Source organism: Nasonia vitripennis, chromosome 3 (genome assembly GCF_009193385.2).
Source record: "Nasonia vitripennis strain AsymCx chromosome 3, Nvit_psr_1.1, whole genome shotgun sequence".
NCBI lineage: Eukaryota > Metazoa > Arthropoda > Insecta > Hymenoptera > Pteromalidae > Nasonia > Nasonia vitripennis.
In genome coordinates, this window is record NC_045759.1 from 11,582,270 (window position 1) to 11,601,625 (window position 19,356).

General features: G+C 40.0%; 3 protein-coding genes and 1 long non-coding RNA gene across 20 annotated transcripts in view; 2 read left to right on the top strand and 2 right to left on the bottom strand.

Moving 5' to 3' along the window:
• Positions 1–973: 973 nt before the first annotated feature.
• On the bottom strand, positions 974–4,290 carry LOC100677919 (peptidyl-tRNA hydrolase 2, mitochondrial). Of its 5 annotated transcripts, none has more exons than XM_032598741.1 (3): positions 4,059–4,290; positions 1,621–1,728; positions 974–1,514 (listed from the first exon to the last, which is right to left on the bottom strand). In XM_032598741.1, exons 2-3 carry the CDS (start codon positions 1,723–1,725, stop codon positions 1,404–1,406), a joined length of 216 nt encoding a protein of 71 aa, XP_032454632.1. In that variant the 5' UTR covers positions 1,726–1,728; positions 4,059–4,290; the 3' UTR covers positions 974–1,403. The 5 variants fall into 5 exon arrangements, with proteins under 5 accessions (XP_032454632.1, XP_016839412.1, XP_016839413.1 ...); XM_016983923.3 differs by lacking the exon at positions 4,059–4,290 and adding an exon at positions 3,024–3,167; XM_016983924.3 differs by lacking the exon at positions 4,059–4,290 and adding an exon at positions 3,020–3,128.
• LOC100119633 (glycerol kinase) lies at positions 1,968–17,292 on the top strand. 11 transcript variants are annotated; one of them, XM_001603321.6, is made up of 11 exons: positions 1,968–2,620; positions 8,866–9,022; positions 11,716–11,792; positions 12,166–12,424; positions 12,520–12,737; positions 13,231–13,443; positions 13,530–13,897; positions 13,983–14,188; positions 14,433–14,576; positions 14,666–14,752; positions 15,466–17,287. In XM_001603321.6, the coding sequence occupies exons 2-11, from the start codon at positions 8,944–8,946 to the stop codon at positions 15,561–15,563; spliced, it is 1,749 nt and encodes a 582-aa protein (XP_001603371.1). In that variant the 5' UTR covers positions 1,968–2,620; positions 8,866–8,943; the 3' UTR covers positions 15,564–17,287. The 11 variants fall into 11 exon arrangements, with proteins under 11 accessions (XP_001603371.1, XP_016839407.1, XP_008210663.1 ...); XM_008212441.4 differs by lacking the exon at positions 1,968–2,620 and adding an exon at positions 3,632–3,894; XM_032598734.1 differs by lacking the exon at positions 1,968–2,620 and adding an exon at positions 3,645–3,694.
• Positions 6,578–10,630, bottom strand: LOC107980891. The gene is made up of 4 exons (XR_001728979.2): positions 10,470–10,630; positions 9,623–10,005; positions 8,000–8,190; positions 6,578–6,875 (listed from the first exon to the last, which is right to left on the bottom strand). It is a non-coding gene; the product is annotated as an uncharacterized LOC107980891 (long non-coding RNA).
• Positions 17,293–17,570: 278 nt separating the features above from the next.
• Positions 17,571–19,356, top strand: part of LOC100119672 (E3 ubiquitin-protein ligase CBL-B) — a 44,305-nt gene continuing 42,519 nt past the window's right edge. Inside the window, exons 1-2 of one of the 3 annotated variants that reach the window (XM_031926655.2) lie at positions 17,571–18,507; positions 18,786–19,337. In XM_031926655.2, the coding sequence (XP_031782515.1) occupies positions 18,793–19,337 (545 nt within the window). In that variant the 5' untranslated portion in view covers positions 17,571–18,507; positions 18,786–18,792. The remainder of the gene's footprint in view (positions 18,508–18,785; positions 19,338–19,356) is intronic. The other 2 variants (XM_008212452.4, XM_001603355.6) reach the window with 2 other exon arrangements.

Here is a 19,356-nt window from a genome sequence, read left to right on the forward strand (position 1 = left end):
TGTACATTGAACGTACTATTCCAATAGAGAAAAAGTTATAATTAAACTTATTTTTTTTAGGATCTCTTAAAAATAATTTAGAAAACTGATTTGCATGAATATGTATTTACAATGAAATTTCTTAATCTTCTGGTCCAAAGTTGTTAAAAATTGGATACCAATTCTTAATTCGACAGACAAGGATGTGTTGTGATTTAAAAAAAGAAAGAAACTTTCCTGCACTGTTAATGCTCAAATTAAGTAGCGCAGAATATGTACGTAAATTTAAGTTATGTATTACTTGCCCTAGAGCAATTTTAACTCTTTAAATCGCTGACTTATTATTTACGTATGAAGTAGTTAGTATTTATATTTGTTAAGTACTTGCTATTCAAAGAGAAATTTTTTTAATAAATTACATGTGTGTTTATAATACATAATTGTGTATAGTTAAAACAATCTTTTATTAACTATTCTTAAAAAATGTTTCATAGTTAAGACAGCATTTACTTATAGATTTGTATACGGTTTATCATAACTTATAGCATAAATTAATTAATAATTGTAATTTTCAAGTTAAGAATACTAACTACTCTTAAGTATCTAAAATTTAGCACAAATGTACTTTTTATATCTGTATCACCTGCACTATGCAAAGCATATTTGGTATACAAAATCGACTTTCTAGGATGTCAGCGATGCAATATTTTATTCTTTTACGTATCACTATTTCAAGAATGTTATTTTTTAATCTTTAATAAACGGTACATTTTAAAATGTAAAAAATTTATGAAAAATATACTCTGTGATTAGATTTTTAATAAGCTATTTGTTTATTTATTGATCTAAGAATATTCACTAATGATTTATGTCCATTTCGTCAACCTTGTCATTTCCGCCATTTATACATGTTTTAAATTTGAAACAGTATCAGACCTTTCTTATACACCGCTTATATGCTTGGTTCCATGGTACAATATGAATATAAAAAGACTTTGTTTCTGTTGTATATATTTATTAACAAACACAATACCAAACTGTTATAATAACTTTAAATGCGAGGTCACACTGTCAACCCTATCAGCTGCTCCTGGTCCTATTCCCAAAACAGTAACCGTTCCAGGTTTTAGCTGAGTTCTTCCCGCATCTCTTATGGCAACCGTAGAAAGTCCAGCTTTTTTAGCTGCCTCTGCCAAAGACATAAGTTCTGTTTCACTTTGCACTCTGAGAACAATTTTGGGTTGTCCTGTCATGAGCCACAATTTAGGACCTATAGGTTTAAAGAAGCCTTTGCTTGCTTTCAGATAGCACTCCAATGCCGCATGGGCACATTGAGATGCTATCTTTCCTTGACCCATGCTCAAGTCTGTGCGAACAATGAGCACTAATTTTTGCAGAGTTCGAGGAAATAAAGACATGTTTCATTAATTGGTATAACTCGCTACTTGCTTCTTTCGATATATGTCCATGCACTCTTTGAATTTCTTTATTTGAGTCTGGCACTTTCTCCAGTCCTGTGTTTCAAAAAAACAATCCTGAAAAAACATCAATTGTTATCAATGAAATGTAGACAAAAAATTCAAGAAAGAAAAACGAAAAATTAAAAAATTCAGACTATTTTAATAAAAGCGTGATTCTTACTTGCACTTGGTAATGTAAGTCAATGCAACCAGTCTTCTTCAGCATGCGCTCAACCGGATCCTCGATTTCTTCTTGCTTGGAGCTCTTAGCTTCTGGTAAAGTCATCCTCTGAAAATCCAGAAATTCACTTTATAGTATCTTCATTTTAACATATCAATTTATCAATTCCCACGGCGTTTTGGAGTGTTATGAAATTCCACGCGTGATGATGTTCTCTGTATTTGTATAGCAGACTGAAATCATACGGAGCTCACTTCCTTTGACAATGCTGCCAACCACTTTGCGAATTTGAAAATGATCGATTTTTACAAGCTGGATTTCATCCCATCCCCTGTATATCTATACAAGTGAGCAACGGAATAGCTCAACAATAACATCGCTCAATCATTAAATGAACATAGCTAAACAACTAAATGAGAAAAAAGTACTCCTTTCGCGCATCGGCTTCGAGATGGTAAGATTGTCGTCCGTAGCGCGCAGTCCTTCAAGTCGCGCATTTCCATTGCTTACACAAGTGCGGTGGTGCCGTGGTGGTGCCCGAGTGCCCGAGTCGCGTGAAAAGGAAAATTCGACCTCCGCATAAATGAAACCCTCTCTCTTTCTCCTCGCACTTCGATAATCTATCAAATCCCCAGTGTTACTGTCGTCGCTACGCCTTCGCCGATTTCCAAGCTCTCGTTCACTCCCGATTCTAAGTTTCGCTATTATTAATTTCCAGCAAAAAAAAAAATCAGTGCCGCCGCCGACATCCAGCGCAGGGGTGCAGTGCATATAAGATATAAGTGACGCACGTGTGTTTTGTACTTAAGAGGGAATCTATCCGGGCTGCTTATTATAGGCTCCCGAATCGTTAGATGGAATGTCATAAGGCGCACGGCGGCATCCGGTAGACAACATGTTCGCGATAAAAACCAGCAGCGCTATGAATCTGCGCGACTCTGTGCCCGTGATCGTGTCAAAATTCTACAGCGACAGGAGAAAAACACGCACCGACTGAGAGGTTAGTTTTTTGAATTACTCTTTACCTGGGTCTATAGTCTATAATTATAAAGCTGGAGGTGGGTCGTGTTTCTTCATTTTCTCTCGCATATTATCGCTCATTTGTGCCGTGCGCTCAATTTTGCGAGTCAGCATCGCGAAGCGCAACGCAGCGGCGGTGTTTTAGGTTAGTGCCGAGATAAACGATTTCACGAGGGTAATTGTTGGGGCGGTTGCGTTTTGGCGATTCGATCGCACTTTTTTAATTATCGTGCAGAAAATAATTGAATGCGGTGTGCATTTGTGTCAAAATGTTGAGTATTATTAACGTATCGGAATACAATTACAATATATTGACAGTATGGACGCAGGCTCGTACCGCCGAAAACAATTTAACGTAAATATCTAATCGATGTAATACCTACTAATAGACAGGTGAGTCGCCTATATCATCATTGTATAATTATGAAGGAAGCCAGAATAATACTGCCGTATTATGTGCTGTCCGCTCCCACATGTGACTGCACATGCGTGGGAGGTCCAGCAGACGACGCGAGGCGTGTTCGCGCCATTCATTCGAGAGCACAAATATAGGCTATAATATAGTGGAGAATTAAAATCAATGTTTAAAGCGTATTTTTTATTCGACTGTTCATCGCAGCTTTTCATAAAACTGAGATTTTTACTGTATAGATTAAGCCGTATGTTTGACATAATCGCGCTTGTAAATAATACAGTACGAAAGATTGACCTATTTAACGAGCAGAGTATAGCAAAGCTAAAATAATAAGCTGACTCTTAAAAAAAAATCATTCAGTAAGACCTCCAGAATTCCATAGTCCACGTTAATTATTAAACTCGTGAACTAGATTTCGAAGCAGCCAAAAAATAATTCAGAGAGCGCGGGTCAACTTTGCGAAGTATCGACCGCGTCTGCGCCTCTTCGCCGTCGCGCGCAATCCTGCCTGTAACTACTGCTGCATGTATAGGTACTCCCAGCCCTACATCGGAGGGGATGTCTTTTTCTCACGCTCACTCGCTCTCGTAGTCTCCGAGAGGACGGCTTTCACCTGTGCACGCGCCCACGCGACTCTCGGTACTGTATAAGATCTATACAGCGAATGAAAGGATTTCACCTCGTTGTGGTCGTTTAGTTTATTCAATCGAACTGGACAGCTCAGGGTGTTGGGAGTTTTTTCAAGAGACACGTGGCTTAGCCTGAAAGTATGGGAATCAAGGCGGGTTTTGGAATATGGGTCAGTGGTGCCAGAGATGTAGCCGTTTGCACGTGAAAGGGTTTGCTATGACTTTTCTCTCTATCGTATGATTATTACGTCATTCTGTTCCCTTATGTTTGTCGAGCACTTTGCAGAATAGTTATTTATTATGTACGTGACTCTAACTAGTAGATGTTGATTCATGAAATGTCGTGTTTTACGGCGTTTCAAAAATTCACTTACCGATACGCGTTATTAATTTTCAATGTAAAGTAACTGCTTTCATACACATAATATTTTCGAAGCTCTTTTCAACTTGTACCCCAAAATTATATCCGTATCGACTTTTATAATCAATAACGAAATCTATACACAACCAACAAGAAACCGAAACAAACTAGTTTCAGCTGAAACACCTGATACGCGTGTAACGCGTAAACGCTTTAGGCAACAAAAACCGGCCAGTGTAATACATCTTTCTTTGATCGCACGCTCCTCTATGATAGAACCACAAAATCGAGAATCGAGCTGTGCTTGAAGGTCGCGCTTTTGCAGCTTCGCGTGTCATACAAGTAAGTAGCGTGTAAGTCTATATGTGAGGTCGATTCGAGTAGTAATTCCTCCGCGTATTTTAGATTACGTCCAGTGTACATAGTCCAACTTAATATTTACAATCGAGTTTGATAAGGAAACGAATTGTTTAAGTCGATGACTGGCCTATAAATTTCATTGAACTCGATTTGATTGTATATGACCGAGGGGTGATTTTTTGTCCGCAGTACAAAGATCAGCTCGTCTGTAATTGCAAGTAATGTCCAGTAATGAATATTTTTCTTTTTTCATTGCGAAATAAAAACATGCACTGGAGGCGACTGCTTTCTTAGAATCGCGTAGGAAAAAGTTCCAGACGCGATAGAAAGTTGCCTCCGCGCATTCTTTTGAACAATTGCGCGGTCTGACTTTAAAGTTTAGTACATCTTCTCGTCGAACTGTGGTACTTACGTCAGCGACGCTTTACCCATAATTATCCTGCTGATGCATTATATGTAATTAGTGTTTTGGCAATTATTGATCGTGCTCAAAAAAGCTCGCATACGCCATCGCGTATCAAATTTTGTAAGCAAGCATGCGAGAAGAGACAATTTGAATGTATAGATTCGCGGTGACTTTACTTCCAAAAAATGTTTGTGAGAATAACTTACTTTCAGCTTTCAAAATATTTCTATTACCGGATAAGAAGTTTTATTGATTTATCAAATGTTAACAGCTTTTATTTTACAAATAGTCGAGATCGCGATGGGTTTCATAGGAATGTAAAAAAAAATTTCAAATGTGGTGTCAACGCACTTTACGCAAGGCTGAGCTCGAATCATTTAAGATCGTAAAAACAGCTTTAAAGCTCCTGCAAGTTTCCGCATGCTTCGCGTACGCAAGTTCAAGGCTGCACCGCGCCGATGCGGGAAATAGTTGCCGCTGCAGCCGCCAGATGGATGTCAGTCACGTCTCTTTTTACCAAGCCGATCCTCCCACGACTTTCGGCCTTTCGAAAACCCATTTGAATCACTCGGAAAAAATCAAACTTTCATCTCGGTCGATTCCAAATTCGCTCCAGAATCGATCCGTCGGAGAAAAACGAATTAAAATCAGCGAATCGATAGTGAAAAGGGGGGAAGGCGTTGGCGGATTTGAAACTCGCGGGCACGACTGGAAATTTCTCGCAAGCGGTTGGAAGAGGCTGCCAGCGATATATAAGGCCGAGGCGAAAGGAGTGTAGACATGGTAGTCCGATACTTCCCGGGTAACCAACGCATTATGAACGCGGCCTTGATACTCTAGACCACTTCATGTGCAGTACACACGTACATACACCAAAACCGCCATCTCGATTTCGATAATTTACTTTAAAACAGACCGAGGAGGTGACTTTGACTATCATTTTTGCTGTTTTCATAAAAAAAATGTTATCTCCAGAAGTGTAATCTGCCTTTTTTATACTACTATGTCTATAGATATGTTCTTTATTATCATCAAATACGTTTCGAAATTTTGGTTTCGAAAATTATTGGGATGATCCATATAATTTAATTTGTTTGCTTGGCTATAGCGAAATGCAATCTCTTCAGGCGTCAGCACTGCTGTTCGCGCAAACAAAGTTTATATACCCAAACATTTGCTTGGACTCTACGATCCATCATAGGTTGTTGTGCGACGCGCCTCTACGTCAAATCTCTTGCATTAGAAGATTTAGCATTCGATCCACTGTAAACAACAAACTATCATCGAATTAGAAAAAAAAATCTCTTAACTAATAAACTCCCCGGATAAGTAAGCTGACTATGAAGTCATCGTAAACATACATGCAACATCTTCCAGATGGCTTTTGTCTTCGCCGCGAATTAAATGCAAAAAAGATACATACATAACGTCACACCGTATCGCAGTTCAAAGTCCGTGCCCACCTCGTTAATGATACTCAGACTCGTACCTTGCACTTGCTCGAAATGCGCAGTTTGCGTTGTACACATTTTTCTGCATCGTTATATCGACCCGCAATGAAATGCTTGTACAGAGTACGATTTTATCGCCAGCGACGAAATGAGGCTCGGTGCTGGAAAAATTCGGCCTTATCGAGTGGCTCTTAATCTATCTTCCAGCCCTCATTACATTTCGGGGGCTCGATGGGCTGCAAACGCGTTAAAGAAACGTTACAATATATTGATGACAACGAATCTGATAAATTTTTTATTTAATTACAAATCTTGAACTTTTTGTAACGAATTCGCATTTATCTTTCTTTGTACAGAAATATCGATGAACGCACATTTATCGTGCAGAGTTTGCAAAGCATTCCACATTTCATGTTTTTTTCTTGCAGCAACATAATAAGAGCAGATGATTTTTATTCTGCAGTTACGATCGTGATGTTTATGGGATATGTTCTAATTCATTTAGGCGGCAGAGCTACGTGTCTTCTCTAATTGATTTGACACTTTCATGCCAGGCGATAAAACTCGCTAGCCCACTGTTACAATACGTCAATCACTGATCAAGATAGTTGCTCTGTAACACACAAGACAAAATATTTATTCTCTGCCTTCAAATAATGAATGCACAACAGATGTTACTGTTATGATATGAAAACCTGTAATTATATAGTTACAATAATTGATTTTTCAATACTAAAAAAGCTAAGGCTCTTTACATCTTTCCAGAAAGATTTAAAATTTTGCCTCCTGATGCTGAGCACTAGCAGTTCGAGGAATTTTTAGGTTTTCCTCTCTTAAAAAAGTGATGGACTTTGTTATGAAGCATTTAATTGATGATTGGTAGCCTGGTACAAGAATACAGAAGCGCGAATTTTATTACAGAACCTACAAACGCTTTAAACTATTAGTGCTCAGCAGGCGGCAAAATTAAAAATCTTTCTGGAAAGATAGAATGGATCACATGATAAGGAGTGCGCGAAGCGCACTTAGATTTCCTAGTGTAATAAAATTCATGTTCCTAAAGTCTTTTACCAGGCGAATAATCATCTATTACATGCTTTACCACAAATCCCATCACTTTTTTAAGAGAGGACATGACAAGGAGAGCGCGAAGCGTACTCAGATTTCCTAGTGTAATAAAATTCACATTCCTAAAGCCTTGTACCATTAAATGCTTCGCTACAAAGCCCATCACTTTTTTAAGAGAGGAGGATAGTATCGCACTCTGATCCAACTTGTAACAGGAAACTTTTTATCAACTCGTGTCAACATTTTTTTTTCAGCAATAAAAAATTATATAGCCTTTTATTCAATATGTATATCTGGTACGTTACTGCAGAAACATTTCTATCATCTTGTAAAATCGTCTATATTGAAGGGTTCATCGATCATTCGATTGGACTAAAAAATTTCAATTCATCTCTTAATCAATAACGTAACCGATAAGATTCCTTTTTAGATTAAAAGTCAAGAATGTATGCCTTTGATTTCGATATTTCTAATGTTTTCGATTCGAACAATCTTCATCAGCTTGAATAAAATAATCGAAACGTGAAAGTGATGAGTTTGTTAACCGAAAAATGCAGTAGAACTACAACCACAGCACAAGGTCAAGGCTACAGACCTTGAAATTTCAAACTTGACCGATCGAGCTCCTTTTTCCGCATCTTCTGTAACTATATCGCATGCTACTCTCACCTGCTCGAGGCTCACGTGCGCGAACGCATCGCGCGGCAGCGACTTGTGCCAATCGTGCGATCGTCCCAAAAAACGCCTAACTTTAGTTTTGGTCGCGCCACCGACGTTGCCACCGTCACGACAACGACTCAATTACTCCGACCTTCCTTCCTTTCCCTTTTGAAGTAATTATCTTGTTCCTTCAGTCATTGCTATAAGAGAATTTATAAGTGAATTAAAATAATTTCTGTTATAATGTATCTCTTTTGTAATTGAAAAGCAAACAGTGAAGTTTGTAACAGTGAAATGTTTTGCACTTGTGTGTTTACGTATGTTGTATAGGATCAAAGGATATTCTATGTGGGAAAATTTTTCAGCTAACCTGTTTTAAGGTCAATTGATGGTGGATTTGATACATGCATTTGCAATATTATTTTGTGTTATTTTTATTTTAATAAAACTGGTTATACTTGAAATTTTGGTGTTATCCCTTTCGACTGTATTTGTAAGGCAAAGAGCAGGATTTCTTTCGTCTCGAAACCGATTCTTATGCTTCGTGTATATAGAAAGTTATATAATTTATTTTGATTCGATTCGCATTCTGCTTTGCTAATCAAGTTTGGCCGGTGACATTTGCATTTGAAATTGCTGAAAACCGTCGGTGACCTTAGTATTCGGATCGTTTCTGTCCAGTCGAACATATTCGGCGAACGTCTTTCTTTCATTAAAAAGAAAACAAGAATTTTTTCATCCATAATTTTTTAAATACGTAGTTTCGTAACTATTGCTTATAGTTCCAACGGCCGGTTTTTAATTGTTAATCACGAAGGCTCTTATTCGCTTCTGATACAATTTAATTGATTGAATTTTTTACATTTTTCACATAGATTCTTCTCGCCTGGAAGCATAGCCCCGTAGGAGCTCTAAATCGCCGCTGGAATTGATTTCATTATCAGACCGGCAGAATGACGACAAGAGGCGATAAGGAGGAAGGGAACAAGAAAGAAAAGACTGCCTACGACTATTACACCTACAACTCAACAGGTCAGCTTTCGTATGACAAAAATTTAATGTCTCTCTTATGTTTCCACATTTCTTCACAGGTGTTTGTTTGCGGTAGTCAAGTGTCTTAGGTTGTAGAAAGAGACTCGGTACACGTGTAGTTCAGTCACATCTGCAGCATCCCAGTCGTTCGATCGTAATCCATCTAAATTCGATCACTGAATTCCTTTAACATTTAATCACGAAATTCAAATGCATCCATTGCAATATTTCTGTAAACGATTAAGTATCAGACTCAAATTGAACGAACAAAGATCCAATAATTCAGCGGTCACGCATCTCCCCCAGGCATCAAACACATAAAAACCGACGTCCGCGCAGACAAAAAACCTCCCGCTCTGGCGTAATATCGCTCGTGTGACGCAAGCTGCAGTATACTCACGCGATCACCACCCACGAGGAAAAGTCGCGTCTCCGAGTCAAAGACTCGTGTCGGCATTTTCGCACGCGTGTGTGGTTAACGAGGCAAGACGGAAAAGAAACGGGCGAATCGTCGCCGGCTTATCCTAAAAATACACGTAGCCGCAAAGTATAAAGAGCATAAGAGAGGAAGGAAAGATAGCACGTGTGCGCGCCGCGTACCTTTAGGAAGAGCTGTTCTGTCGCCGCTCTGCTGATTGATCGCCAGTCGTATACGATGTCGCGCGCAACGATGACTTGGCGGCTTTCGTCGATGCAATCTGCGTCGTGTGTTTTTCGAGGGACTGTATAGCCTCATTGATGAGGCTTCGACCTCGTGCAGCGAAGACTTCGTTTTTTTTCCCTGTTTTCGCAGGTTCGTTTGATTGGTTCCCCTGTGTGGGTTTGCACTTGTAAGGGGAAGGAAGACTGAAGAGAGATGTAAGGAACGTTGTTTCATCGATTTGTTCGAAGACTTACACAAGCTGCTTTGGCTGCGGGTGAAACGATGAGAAATTGTTCTCGAGAATTCATCAGGATTAGATTTGAAACTCGGCCAAAACTATCTGAAAGTAATTATAATTTCCTTCTGGGAATATGATCATTCTTTCGAGCAGAAAATCACTGCGCCTGAATTCTATTGATAGTTCTGAGAAAATTAATTATCTTGCTATTCATAATTTTTATCAATTAAAGAAGTTTCCGCGCTTATTTATAGCGATGATTATTCGAATATGAACCTATGTCGTTTCGATATACCAATTGGAAATCCCACTTTCTGGTTGCCGAGAAAACAAACGCATTTCCTGCGCAATTATTCGTACAAAGTCAGCCAAGATCGCTAAATAAGACGCATAATCTAAAGTTCAACTTGTCGTGTATACTATTCAATTGTCGTTCAAGCTAAATCAGAGTTTCAGATGTTTACGTAAACACGAGACAAAGTGCAATGTCGATATCTTAACGCGCATCTCGAAAATAGTAAGAATGAAAGCATGCACTCTATACAACATTTCGTACGTATACTTACAGGGATCGACAGCTCGATTGTTTTTATAGCAAGCGCAATGGTTCGCACAATGTCTCTTTTTTGCGCAATAAATTTCCAAGCGAATTCCGGGTGGGTGTTATAACTGAAAAATGTTGCATCAGCCGCAATCAAGAATTCAAGAGATTCGCGTATACTTTCGAATCTAGCATTTCGGCTGCCAAAAACTGATGGTCAGCGTGAATTTCTGAAACCTGTTATACCGGCAGGCAACCGGCGGAGTTTAAAAAACAAATCACCTTATCCCTGAACTCCTCGCTTGAAACGAAACGTATACCAAACAAAAATGTAAACTTCCACGCCCACCGGAATAAATTCGACCCTCCCTCCATAGTGCCTAAATAATCCAAGATCATCGACACCGTCTGGAAATCCCCGGCAACTTTCGCAACTCGCGTTCCCCCCCCCCTCTCTCTCTCTCTTCCTCCCTCTTTCTCGCCATATTCGCATAATAAGTAGTGTTAGCGGCTTTTTTTGTCGCGGTCGCGGCCCCGACGACGAGCCTTCTTCCACCGGCCAATCGGCTTGCGGCGGCTGCTCTGCTCCCCCCTTTCGACTTGCGTGACGTAGCCCTGAGAGCCGAGTCGAACTTTTGTAAAAAGGAAAGCCGCCGCCGGGCAGTCGCTTTATTTCCAGTCCGGACGCGCAAGGGACGTGTGGTCTCGAGGAATTCGCGCGCGCGTGCGTGTATAAGCAATACTTAAGTGCAGGAGAGGCTCGACAGACCGCGAATTTGTAATATCGTCTCGTGCTCCATACTGCTGTGTGCTGTGCCCGGCTGATAGGCGCGTTTTCGAGCGACACTTCGTGGGAGGTACTGTTGTGCATTTTATCACGCTTTCATCATCGGTCTGGATTTTGGTGTGGTTTGTGCGAGTTTTTTGATTTCTGTATTCTGCGATAATCGGAGAAGATGAGGAAAAGAGGTCGGATCTTAGAAATAGGAATTATAGACGCGGATAGAGATTCCTTATTATCCCACGAGGAAACATTTCTAAAAAATTTTCACTTTTTTCATTCCAAGCATGCGATATTCCATTGAATACAATAGAAATGCTAACTTTCAAGCTGTAAACTTATTCATACTTTTGTCGCCTACAACAATGAGATATCTTTTACAAAGTTTGAACGCGCAGAGACGATAAAAAGCGCATAAATAATAATGCATTGTAGAACTCATGAAAAAAGCGCAAACGCTTAAATTTAATATTTTCGCTCTTTTTTTCAGATATGCCTACTCTACCGAGCAAACCTGGGCCATTCATAGGAGTGATTGACGTCGGCACGCGAACTGTCCGTTTTGTCGTAAGTGTCTTTAAGAGATTAATTAACGGGTCGACGCAAAAATTACCACACTCGGATGCGGATTATTTTTGTGACTTCGAGACCGACAATTGAACGAAATCGCTATCAGCCGAAACGTGTCTTGGCAAACACGGGCGTTATCTACTTCGAAAGAAAAAAAATTAATATTTTCCATGTAAGCTCGTATACAAGTTTTATTACTTTCATTACATTTTAGACGTTTCACGGCACACAAAAAAGTCCGACGAACTCGGTGATAAGAAAAAATACATTATATAAACCGATAAAAGCATTATCAGTAGTAACAGACAGACGCCCGAGCAAACATTGTGATCTTTCAAAATTTAATGCTGAACTCGGATGGTTTTCGTAGATCTTTAATGCGAAGCACGTGACAGAAGTGCACTCGCACCAGATCGACATCGAGCAGCTGACGCCACAAGAGGGATGGGTCGAGCAGGATCCGAAGGAGATCCAATCGGCGATCTCGACGTGCATCAGCAATGTTCTGAGAAAGATGGAGGAAAAGGGTCTCGACGCCAGTAGCATAGTCACCATAGGAATATGCAACTCCAGGGAGACGACCCTCGTCTGGGACTCCAAGACTGGAGAACCGCTCTATAACGCGATACGTGAGTCTTGAAAATATTACAAATTCGTTTGCATCCTCCGATCGCTAAAAAGCCTGACTCACTAATTTCTGGCTCTTTCATTACCATATTTTCAGTGTGGTCGGACATCAGGACGGACAAGTTGGTTGACCAGATAATCGCTCGGTTCCCGGACAACAACAAGAACCATCTGCGTCCGATCTGCGGATTGCCGGTGAGCTCGTACTTTTCCGCTTTGAAGATTCGATGGCTCATGGACAACGTCCCAGGTGTACGGAAGGCCATTCGCGAGAGGCGATGCATGTTTGGTACCTTGGACACCTGGCTGGTCTGGGTAAGGGCGGCTCGAGATTGATTTTTTGCGAGATGTTTGTTCAGAAGTTTTCATCGGATCTGTATGAGGAAAGTAAAGAGTCAAAGGAACTCCAGATTGTTTGGGAACGCTTTAGTATTTTAAAGTCGCAGGAAGTTGTACCGGTGCCAGTACTCGACCTTGGTAAATTTAATTCGTGTTTCACTTTGATACACTATGCGCCCATGTAAAAGTTCTATACAGAACTTCTATAGAAAAGGGCGTTTTATTTTTTAGTTTTACATTCGAATTTTGTCTGGTGTATATGCTAGAAGTGATTTACTCGGGCAAAGAAAAAATTAATTTTGCCTACTCAAAGAGAATCAAAGGCAGATGTTAATAGCCAGTTTTTTACATTTACACGATTCATCATAGTTATCAAAAGTATCACTTTTCAACAAGCAACTTGATACGGTGTGCTTTTTTGAAGAAATTTTAATAGCGAATATTAAAACATTTCAAATTGCTTTCTCAGAATTTCACTGGTGGTAAGGACGGCGGTCTATACATAACTGATGTAACAAACGCCTCGAGGACGATGCTGATGAACATAGAGACGGTAACCTGGGACATAACACTATGCCGGTACTTCAACATTCCCATGCACATTCTACCTAAGATACGCAGCAGTTCCGAGATATACGGCAACATCAAGGTTGGACAGCTCAAGGGCATCCCAATATCAGGAGTGAGTCTTATATTACCGGCATTTTTACTCCATATTCGCCTACCAATCGATTGATGAAGTGAACTAATTCGCATTGGCCATTTCAGATCCTGGGTAATCAGCAAGCAGCTCTAGTCGGTCAAAACTGCCTGAAGCAAGGCCAGGCCAAGAACACTTATAGAAGCGGTTGCTTCTTGCTCTGCAACACAGGCACGCAGCGCGTTTTCTCATCTCACGGTTTGGTCACGACGGTGGCTTACCAATTGGGTCCCAACAGCCCGGTAGTTTATGCTTTAGAGGGCTCGATAGCCGTCGCTGGCCTGGCCATCAAATGGCTGCGAGACAATATGAAAATGATGAAGGACGTGCACGAAAGCGAACACCTCGCGCAAAAAGTCTTCAACACCGGCGACGTCTATTTCGTACCTGCATTCTCCGGGCTCTATGCGCCCTATTGGCGAAAAGACGCTCGAGGGTGCGTTGATTTTTGACTTTATTCTTTACGGATTTGTTACGATTGTAAGCGGCGTAATAACAAAGTTGTCCGCTCCCCTTCACAGAGTAATTTGCGGGTTGACGGCGTTCTCCACAAAGGACCACATTATAAGGGCGTCGCTGGAGGCTGTGTGTTTCCAAACAAGGGATATTCTAGAAGCTATGTTCAAAGACTGCGGTTTTCCGTTGACCAAACTTTACACCGACGGCAAAATGTCGGTAAACAGTTTGCTCATGCAGCTGCAGGCAGACATTTCCGGTGTGCCAGTGTGTAAGTTGATACCCACACTTTTGCATAATTACTTTTATTGCCCTCCGAAAATGATTTCATAATAACCTTCGCTCGGAAAACCTATGCCAATACGCGTGTATATGCAATGTGACTTTGAATAACGATTCTGAGAACGAATTATACATATGTATAAGTGACGAAACAAAGTTATTTAATGAGAATAAAACTTACGTAAATATTTTTAACATACGGAGCCTCTAACTACTTTTTATTGTCACATTAGTTCGCTCGACAGTGGCTGACATAACAGCACTGGGTGCTGCCAAAGCCGCTGGAAATGCAGCTGGAATCGGACTCTGGGAATTAGAAGGTGCAGGTGTAGAAACTGTGATAACCGACACATTTTTACCTACGACATCGCCAGAAGGTAGAAAACACAAAAACAGTAAAACAAAGTATTTTTAAGACGTGAAATTTGAAATTTTGCAATTCTAATGATCTTAATATTTACTTCAGAACGAGACGCAAGGTACAAAAAGTGGAGAATGGCAGTACAAAGAAGCCTGGGCTGGGCGTCAGAAAAGATGTCCCCGCAGATGACAGGTAATAAAAAACATACTGCTGGTTCGAAGACTGAACACGTGGACTCAATTAAGGACTCGCTTGTAGATACCAGTAGTGTAGATTCGCGCACCTCGTAGCTAGTCAAACCAATTTTTTGTGTGCACAAAATCCTCCCCATTATTCTCCTTCCTTTCTCCACAAAAATAAAAGAAATCTCCAGTCCACACATGAAATCACTATAAATAGAACCTTGGTGGAAGTCGCGTCTATTAGGATGTCATCCGCTACTTTGTATTACTCTTACATTTTTATACAAACATGTATGTTTAGGTTTACTACATAACAGCTATGCGTATTTAGTAGTATTAATTATAAGTATTCTTGTTTTGTTATCCTCAGTGTGTGTGTGTTGTATATATTTTATATTTTAATAATATTTTACTAGAAACGTTTATGTAAACTATTACTACCCTTTTCCTCTTCCTGCATTGGTGTTGTTTCTCTTCTATGTTTTGTTCTATCCTGCTTTCATATCCAAAACTCTTACGAAAAAATTTGAAAAAAAAGTAAATTTGTAACTGACAATTGTAAAAATCAAAATTTATTTTTACTAAAATATGTTCTAGTCTTTCATTTTGCATACATTATTTTCTTATCAACTAATTCACTGATAAAATTTTTTCATAAGAAGTTAAATTTTGTAGAAATCTAAATAAATAAATAAATGCATATATTCCTTTTTCCTTTTGCAGATGAAAGGTATCGAATCTTGGCGTCGATACCAGCGAGTTGGTTCTTAATGACCAGTTTTATATTACTAAGGCTAAGCTATTACTTCGACAATCGGTGACGCCTTACTATCTGCGACACAAGAGAATCCGTTATAGCTATCAGCTAGCTTCTAAACCTTCTAGGATCAAGACACTCGTATAGCCAAATATTTATACACTCCGCTAGACTTTTCTCAAAAGTTAAAACTCAAAAGTTTAAACATTGTACTTTTGCGACCTAAAATGGTTTGAGAAAAAGAATTATGAACATTTTTAGATATTCGATTGTATATGTTACCCAATACACAAACATATAAAGCTAGTAAAAAAATTCCAAAAATAATTTTAACACGCGAGACACATCGTCATGGCCATATATCTAAAAATATTTTTACCAGTTATTTTTAGATACACTGATCGCCATAAACTTAATTTTTACCGTACTACTCTTTTAAATAAAAAAGTTTAATGCTAGCTTTAAAAACTGGAATGGTTAGGAAAACATTTCTCCTTTGACATTACATAATTCTTTTTCTCCAAAATATCGCCGTAGCATTTACTGATAGTGCGTACACAAAAAAAACTTTTGCGTGTTAAGACCGATAAAATAGGCTTAAAACCTGCACTACTTTAATAATGGTGTTTTTCCGACTTAGTGTTGTAATAGAAATAGCATTACAATGTTCATTCAGTTGCAACGATAACGATACGATCGAGAATACTTTTATTTTCATCTACGAAGATTCTGTAAGTTTTTACTAAATTAGTTCAAAATCTAGTTTTATAAAGATATTATTTGTGTAAATAATCACAGCACAATATTTATTTTGAAAATGTATTTACTTATAATGTAATGGGAAAATGCTACTTCAAGATTTTAAAATGAGCTCTTGGCGTTTGTCGTCAATGTGTTCTGTAATATTTTGTTACAAAATTTATTTTGCAACGCTTACACCTATACATACTGCGCAGCTCACAACTCAAAGAGAACGTGCAAAAGAACTCCATGACCGAGTATTTGAAAACAGAATATTTTTAAGCCATATATTACAAAGATATTTTTAAAGCGCAATCTTTTATTTGGAGTGAGGTTAAAAAAGTGTGTGCGATCTATGAAACGAAGGGAATTGCTTAGCAATATTAAAATTTATAGAAATACATCCTTAAAAAATATGTAGGGAAAATATATTTCTATACAATGATATTTTTATACATAAATAAAAATGTCAATATTATGTGTCTATAATACGTTTTCTTTATATGTCTATAGATACATATATAAACGAAACTATTTTCCAAAAAAGCGAAGTCGTTTATATAAATAAAGTCAAGATATAATTACGGGAATAAGAGGGGAAAAATAAGTAAAATTCTATTTTTTAAAATACACTACTGTATGGTGCTCGGTCTACTTAACTTAATGTATGATTAGCAAAATATTGATTGTTCTTTCGTCGATACGCCAAAGTAGATCCTAAAGCAAATGTTGCGTAGTGTCTACAGAAAAAATCGTGCAAAGTTTCCAAAACATAATACAAACGTTGCGACTTTTAGCCCAGTCAAATTGTTGATCTTGTTCGCCAACTACACTAATATTGCTCAATACAATTGCGATTGTTTGCAAATTTGATGATAGGAATATCGATTGATATGCATGATAATTTTTTTAATTACCCGAAGCAAATTGGATAGGCAATTGTGTTCCTTGCTTGAAAAACTGTAAAATGTTGTTTTAACTTTACGATTGATAAAGGATAAAGGATAATGTAAATTGTTATTGAAAATAAAATTGTTAAAACTCACAGTCTATCTCATAATTAACGTTCAAATTCTTTTTAAATTTACCGCCAATATCGCCAGCGCCCTCAAGCTCGTCACATTCGAACCACCATCCCCGTAGTTTCCCGAACATTTCCGACAACGTCCAAAGACGCAGGGGCCAGGACGCAGGCGCTCGCACACAGGCAAAGCCCAGCCAAACAAACCAAACGCCACCCACATACTTGCGCATACGCTTATATATTTTCCAGTGTCCATCTCGCCGTGTCACCGCCAGGCGTCGCGTCGGCAGCGGGCAGCAGAGCAGCAGCTCGAGATCCTCGTCTCGCTGTACAGCTACTCTCCTCCGCTGCTCGCAGCTCACAGCCGCAGTAGGCGTCCGAGTGTGCGATCATCATCTCGCGCTCTGCGCTCAGTTGTAAAAGCGACTCCTTCGCACTTTTCTCGCAGCTATTAACTTGCATCCGAGCACAACGATTATCCAGACAGTCGGCGAGGATAGCGAGGAAGTGCGGGGAAAGGAGAAAATGCGGAGGATCCGCGCATCGCGACGCCGCGGAGCTGCTGCACCGGCCGATGATGCGAGTGTCCCGTACTACTACGAAGCCGCGACGCGCGTCCATTGAGAGAACCTCGTCTTCTCGCCTCTCGCGCGCATACATACTACCCGACTCTTGTGTGTCCGCGTGTGTACAACAATCTTATTGCACCGCAGCTGAATTGCAGAGCTCCGTGCGATCCCCATACAGTGTGTGATATATATATATATACATACATATATATATATATATATATATATACAGTGAGAGTTTGTTCGGTTCCGTTCGCGAGTGAGACAGACGTGAAGGTACACTCTCTACCTTCAATTTTTTTCCCAAGCGAAAGAGAGAGGGAGAGCGTGGCTTCTTTCTTTCTCCCGCTGCTGCAGGCCCTATGTCTCTGCCCTGCGTCGACCTCCTCTCCTGGACGAGGAGGAGGAAGCCCCGCCGCCTGAGAGCATAGCTCCGCATATACTCGAGTCAGCGCGCTATATCGTAGCTACCTGTGCTGCTACTTGGCTGCTTTTGTACAGGATGCAGAAGAGCCTCGTCTAGCGGCGGCGAGAGGGACAACTGCATATAGGTTGTGTACGAGAGAGGAGAGAGAGAGAGAGCTCCAGAGGAGAAAGAGAGAGAAAGATAGAGGACTGCGGAGGGAACTGTTGCGCACGAACGACGCCAGCGAAACGGAGTTCAACATATTTCGGTAATGAGAGTTTGATCTTGCTTGGGATGCGCCTGAGACTATATAGGGTAGATGGGGACAAGTGCTGAGAGAGAGTGTGTATAGCCTGTGCTGCTGGTCATAGGGGAGTTCTGTCTCTGTGTGCGTAACCTGCTGTATTAGGTTTTATGGGAGGTGCATTTTTTTGCAGCACGAGATTTTTCAATTCTATAAACAATGGGATGAACTGTTGACTGATGCCTTTTTTTTTGTTAAGTGCATTTCAAAGTTGTTCTATAAGTAAACCTTGTTTGTTGCAGAATCAAGATGTCCTCGGGCCACAGCAGCAGGAGTCGAGCTGTGCATATCAGCTCGATCTTCCAGAAGCTGCAGGGGCGCTTTGCCGATGCCATGACACCACCAAAGCTCTCCACGGACAAGCGGATGCTTGACAAGACGTGGAAGCTGATGGACAAAGTTGTCAAGCTGTGTCAGCATCAGCGCATGAACCTCAAAAATTCACCGCCGTTCATACTGGACATATTGCCAGACACATATCAGCGTCTCAGGCTCATCTACAGCAAATACGAAGACCGCATGCATGTGCTTCACAATAATGAGCACTTCTGTGTTTTCATAAACAATTTAATGAGAAAGTGCAAGCAGGCGATCAAGCTCTTCAAGGAGGGCAAAGAGAAGATGTTCGACGAGTCATCTCATTACAGGAGAAATCTGACAAAACTGAGTTTGGTATTTAGTCACATGCTCTCAGAGCTCAAGGCTATCTTTCCAAATGGAGTGTTTGCCGGTGATCAGTTTCGCATTACCAAATCGGATGCTGCTGAATTCTGGAAGGAACGCTTTGGCAACAGGTATGCAAATGTTTTTCTT

Coding starts and splice junctions, on each gene's coding strand:
- LOC100677919 (XM_003427329.5), bottom strand. CDS start 1,397: ATGTCTTTATTTCCTCGAACTCTGCAAAAATTAGTGCTCATTGTTCGC.
- LOC100119633 (XM_001603321.6), top strand. CDS start 8,944: ATGACGACAAGAGGCGATAAGGAGGAAGGGAACAAGAAAGAAAAGACT. Junction 9,023..11,715: donor TTACACCTACAACTCAACAG/GTCAGCTTTCGT, acceptor TCTTTTTTTCAG/ATATGCCTACTCTACCGAGC. Junction 14,753..15,465: donor GATGTCCCCGCAGATGACAG/GTAATAAAAAAC, acceptor TTCCTTTTGCAG/ATGAAAGGTATCGAATCTTG.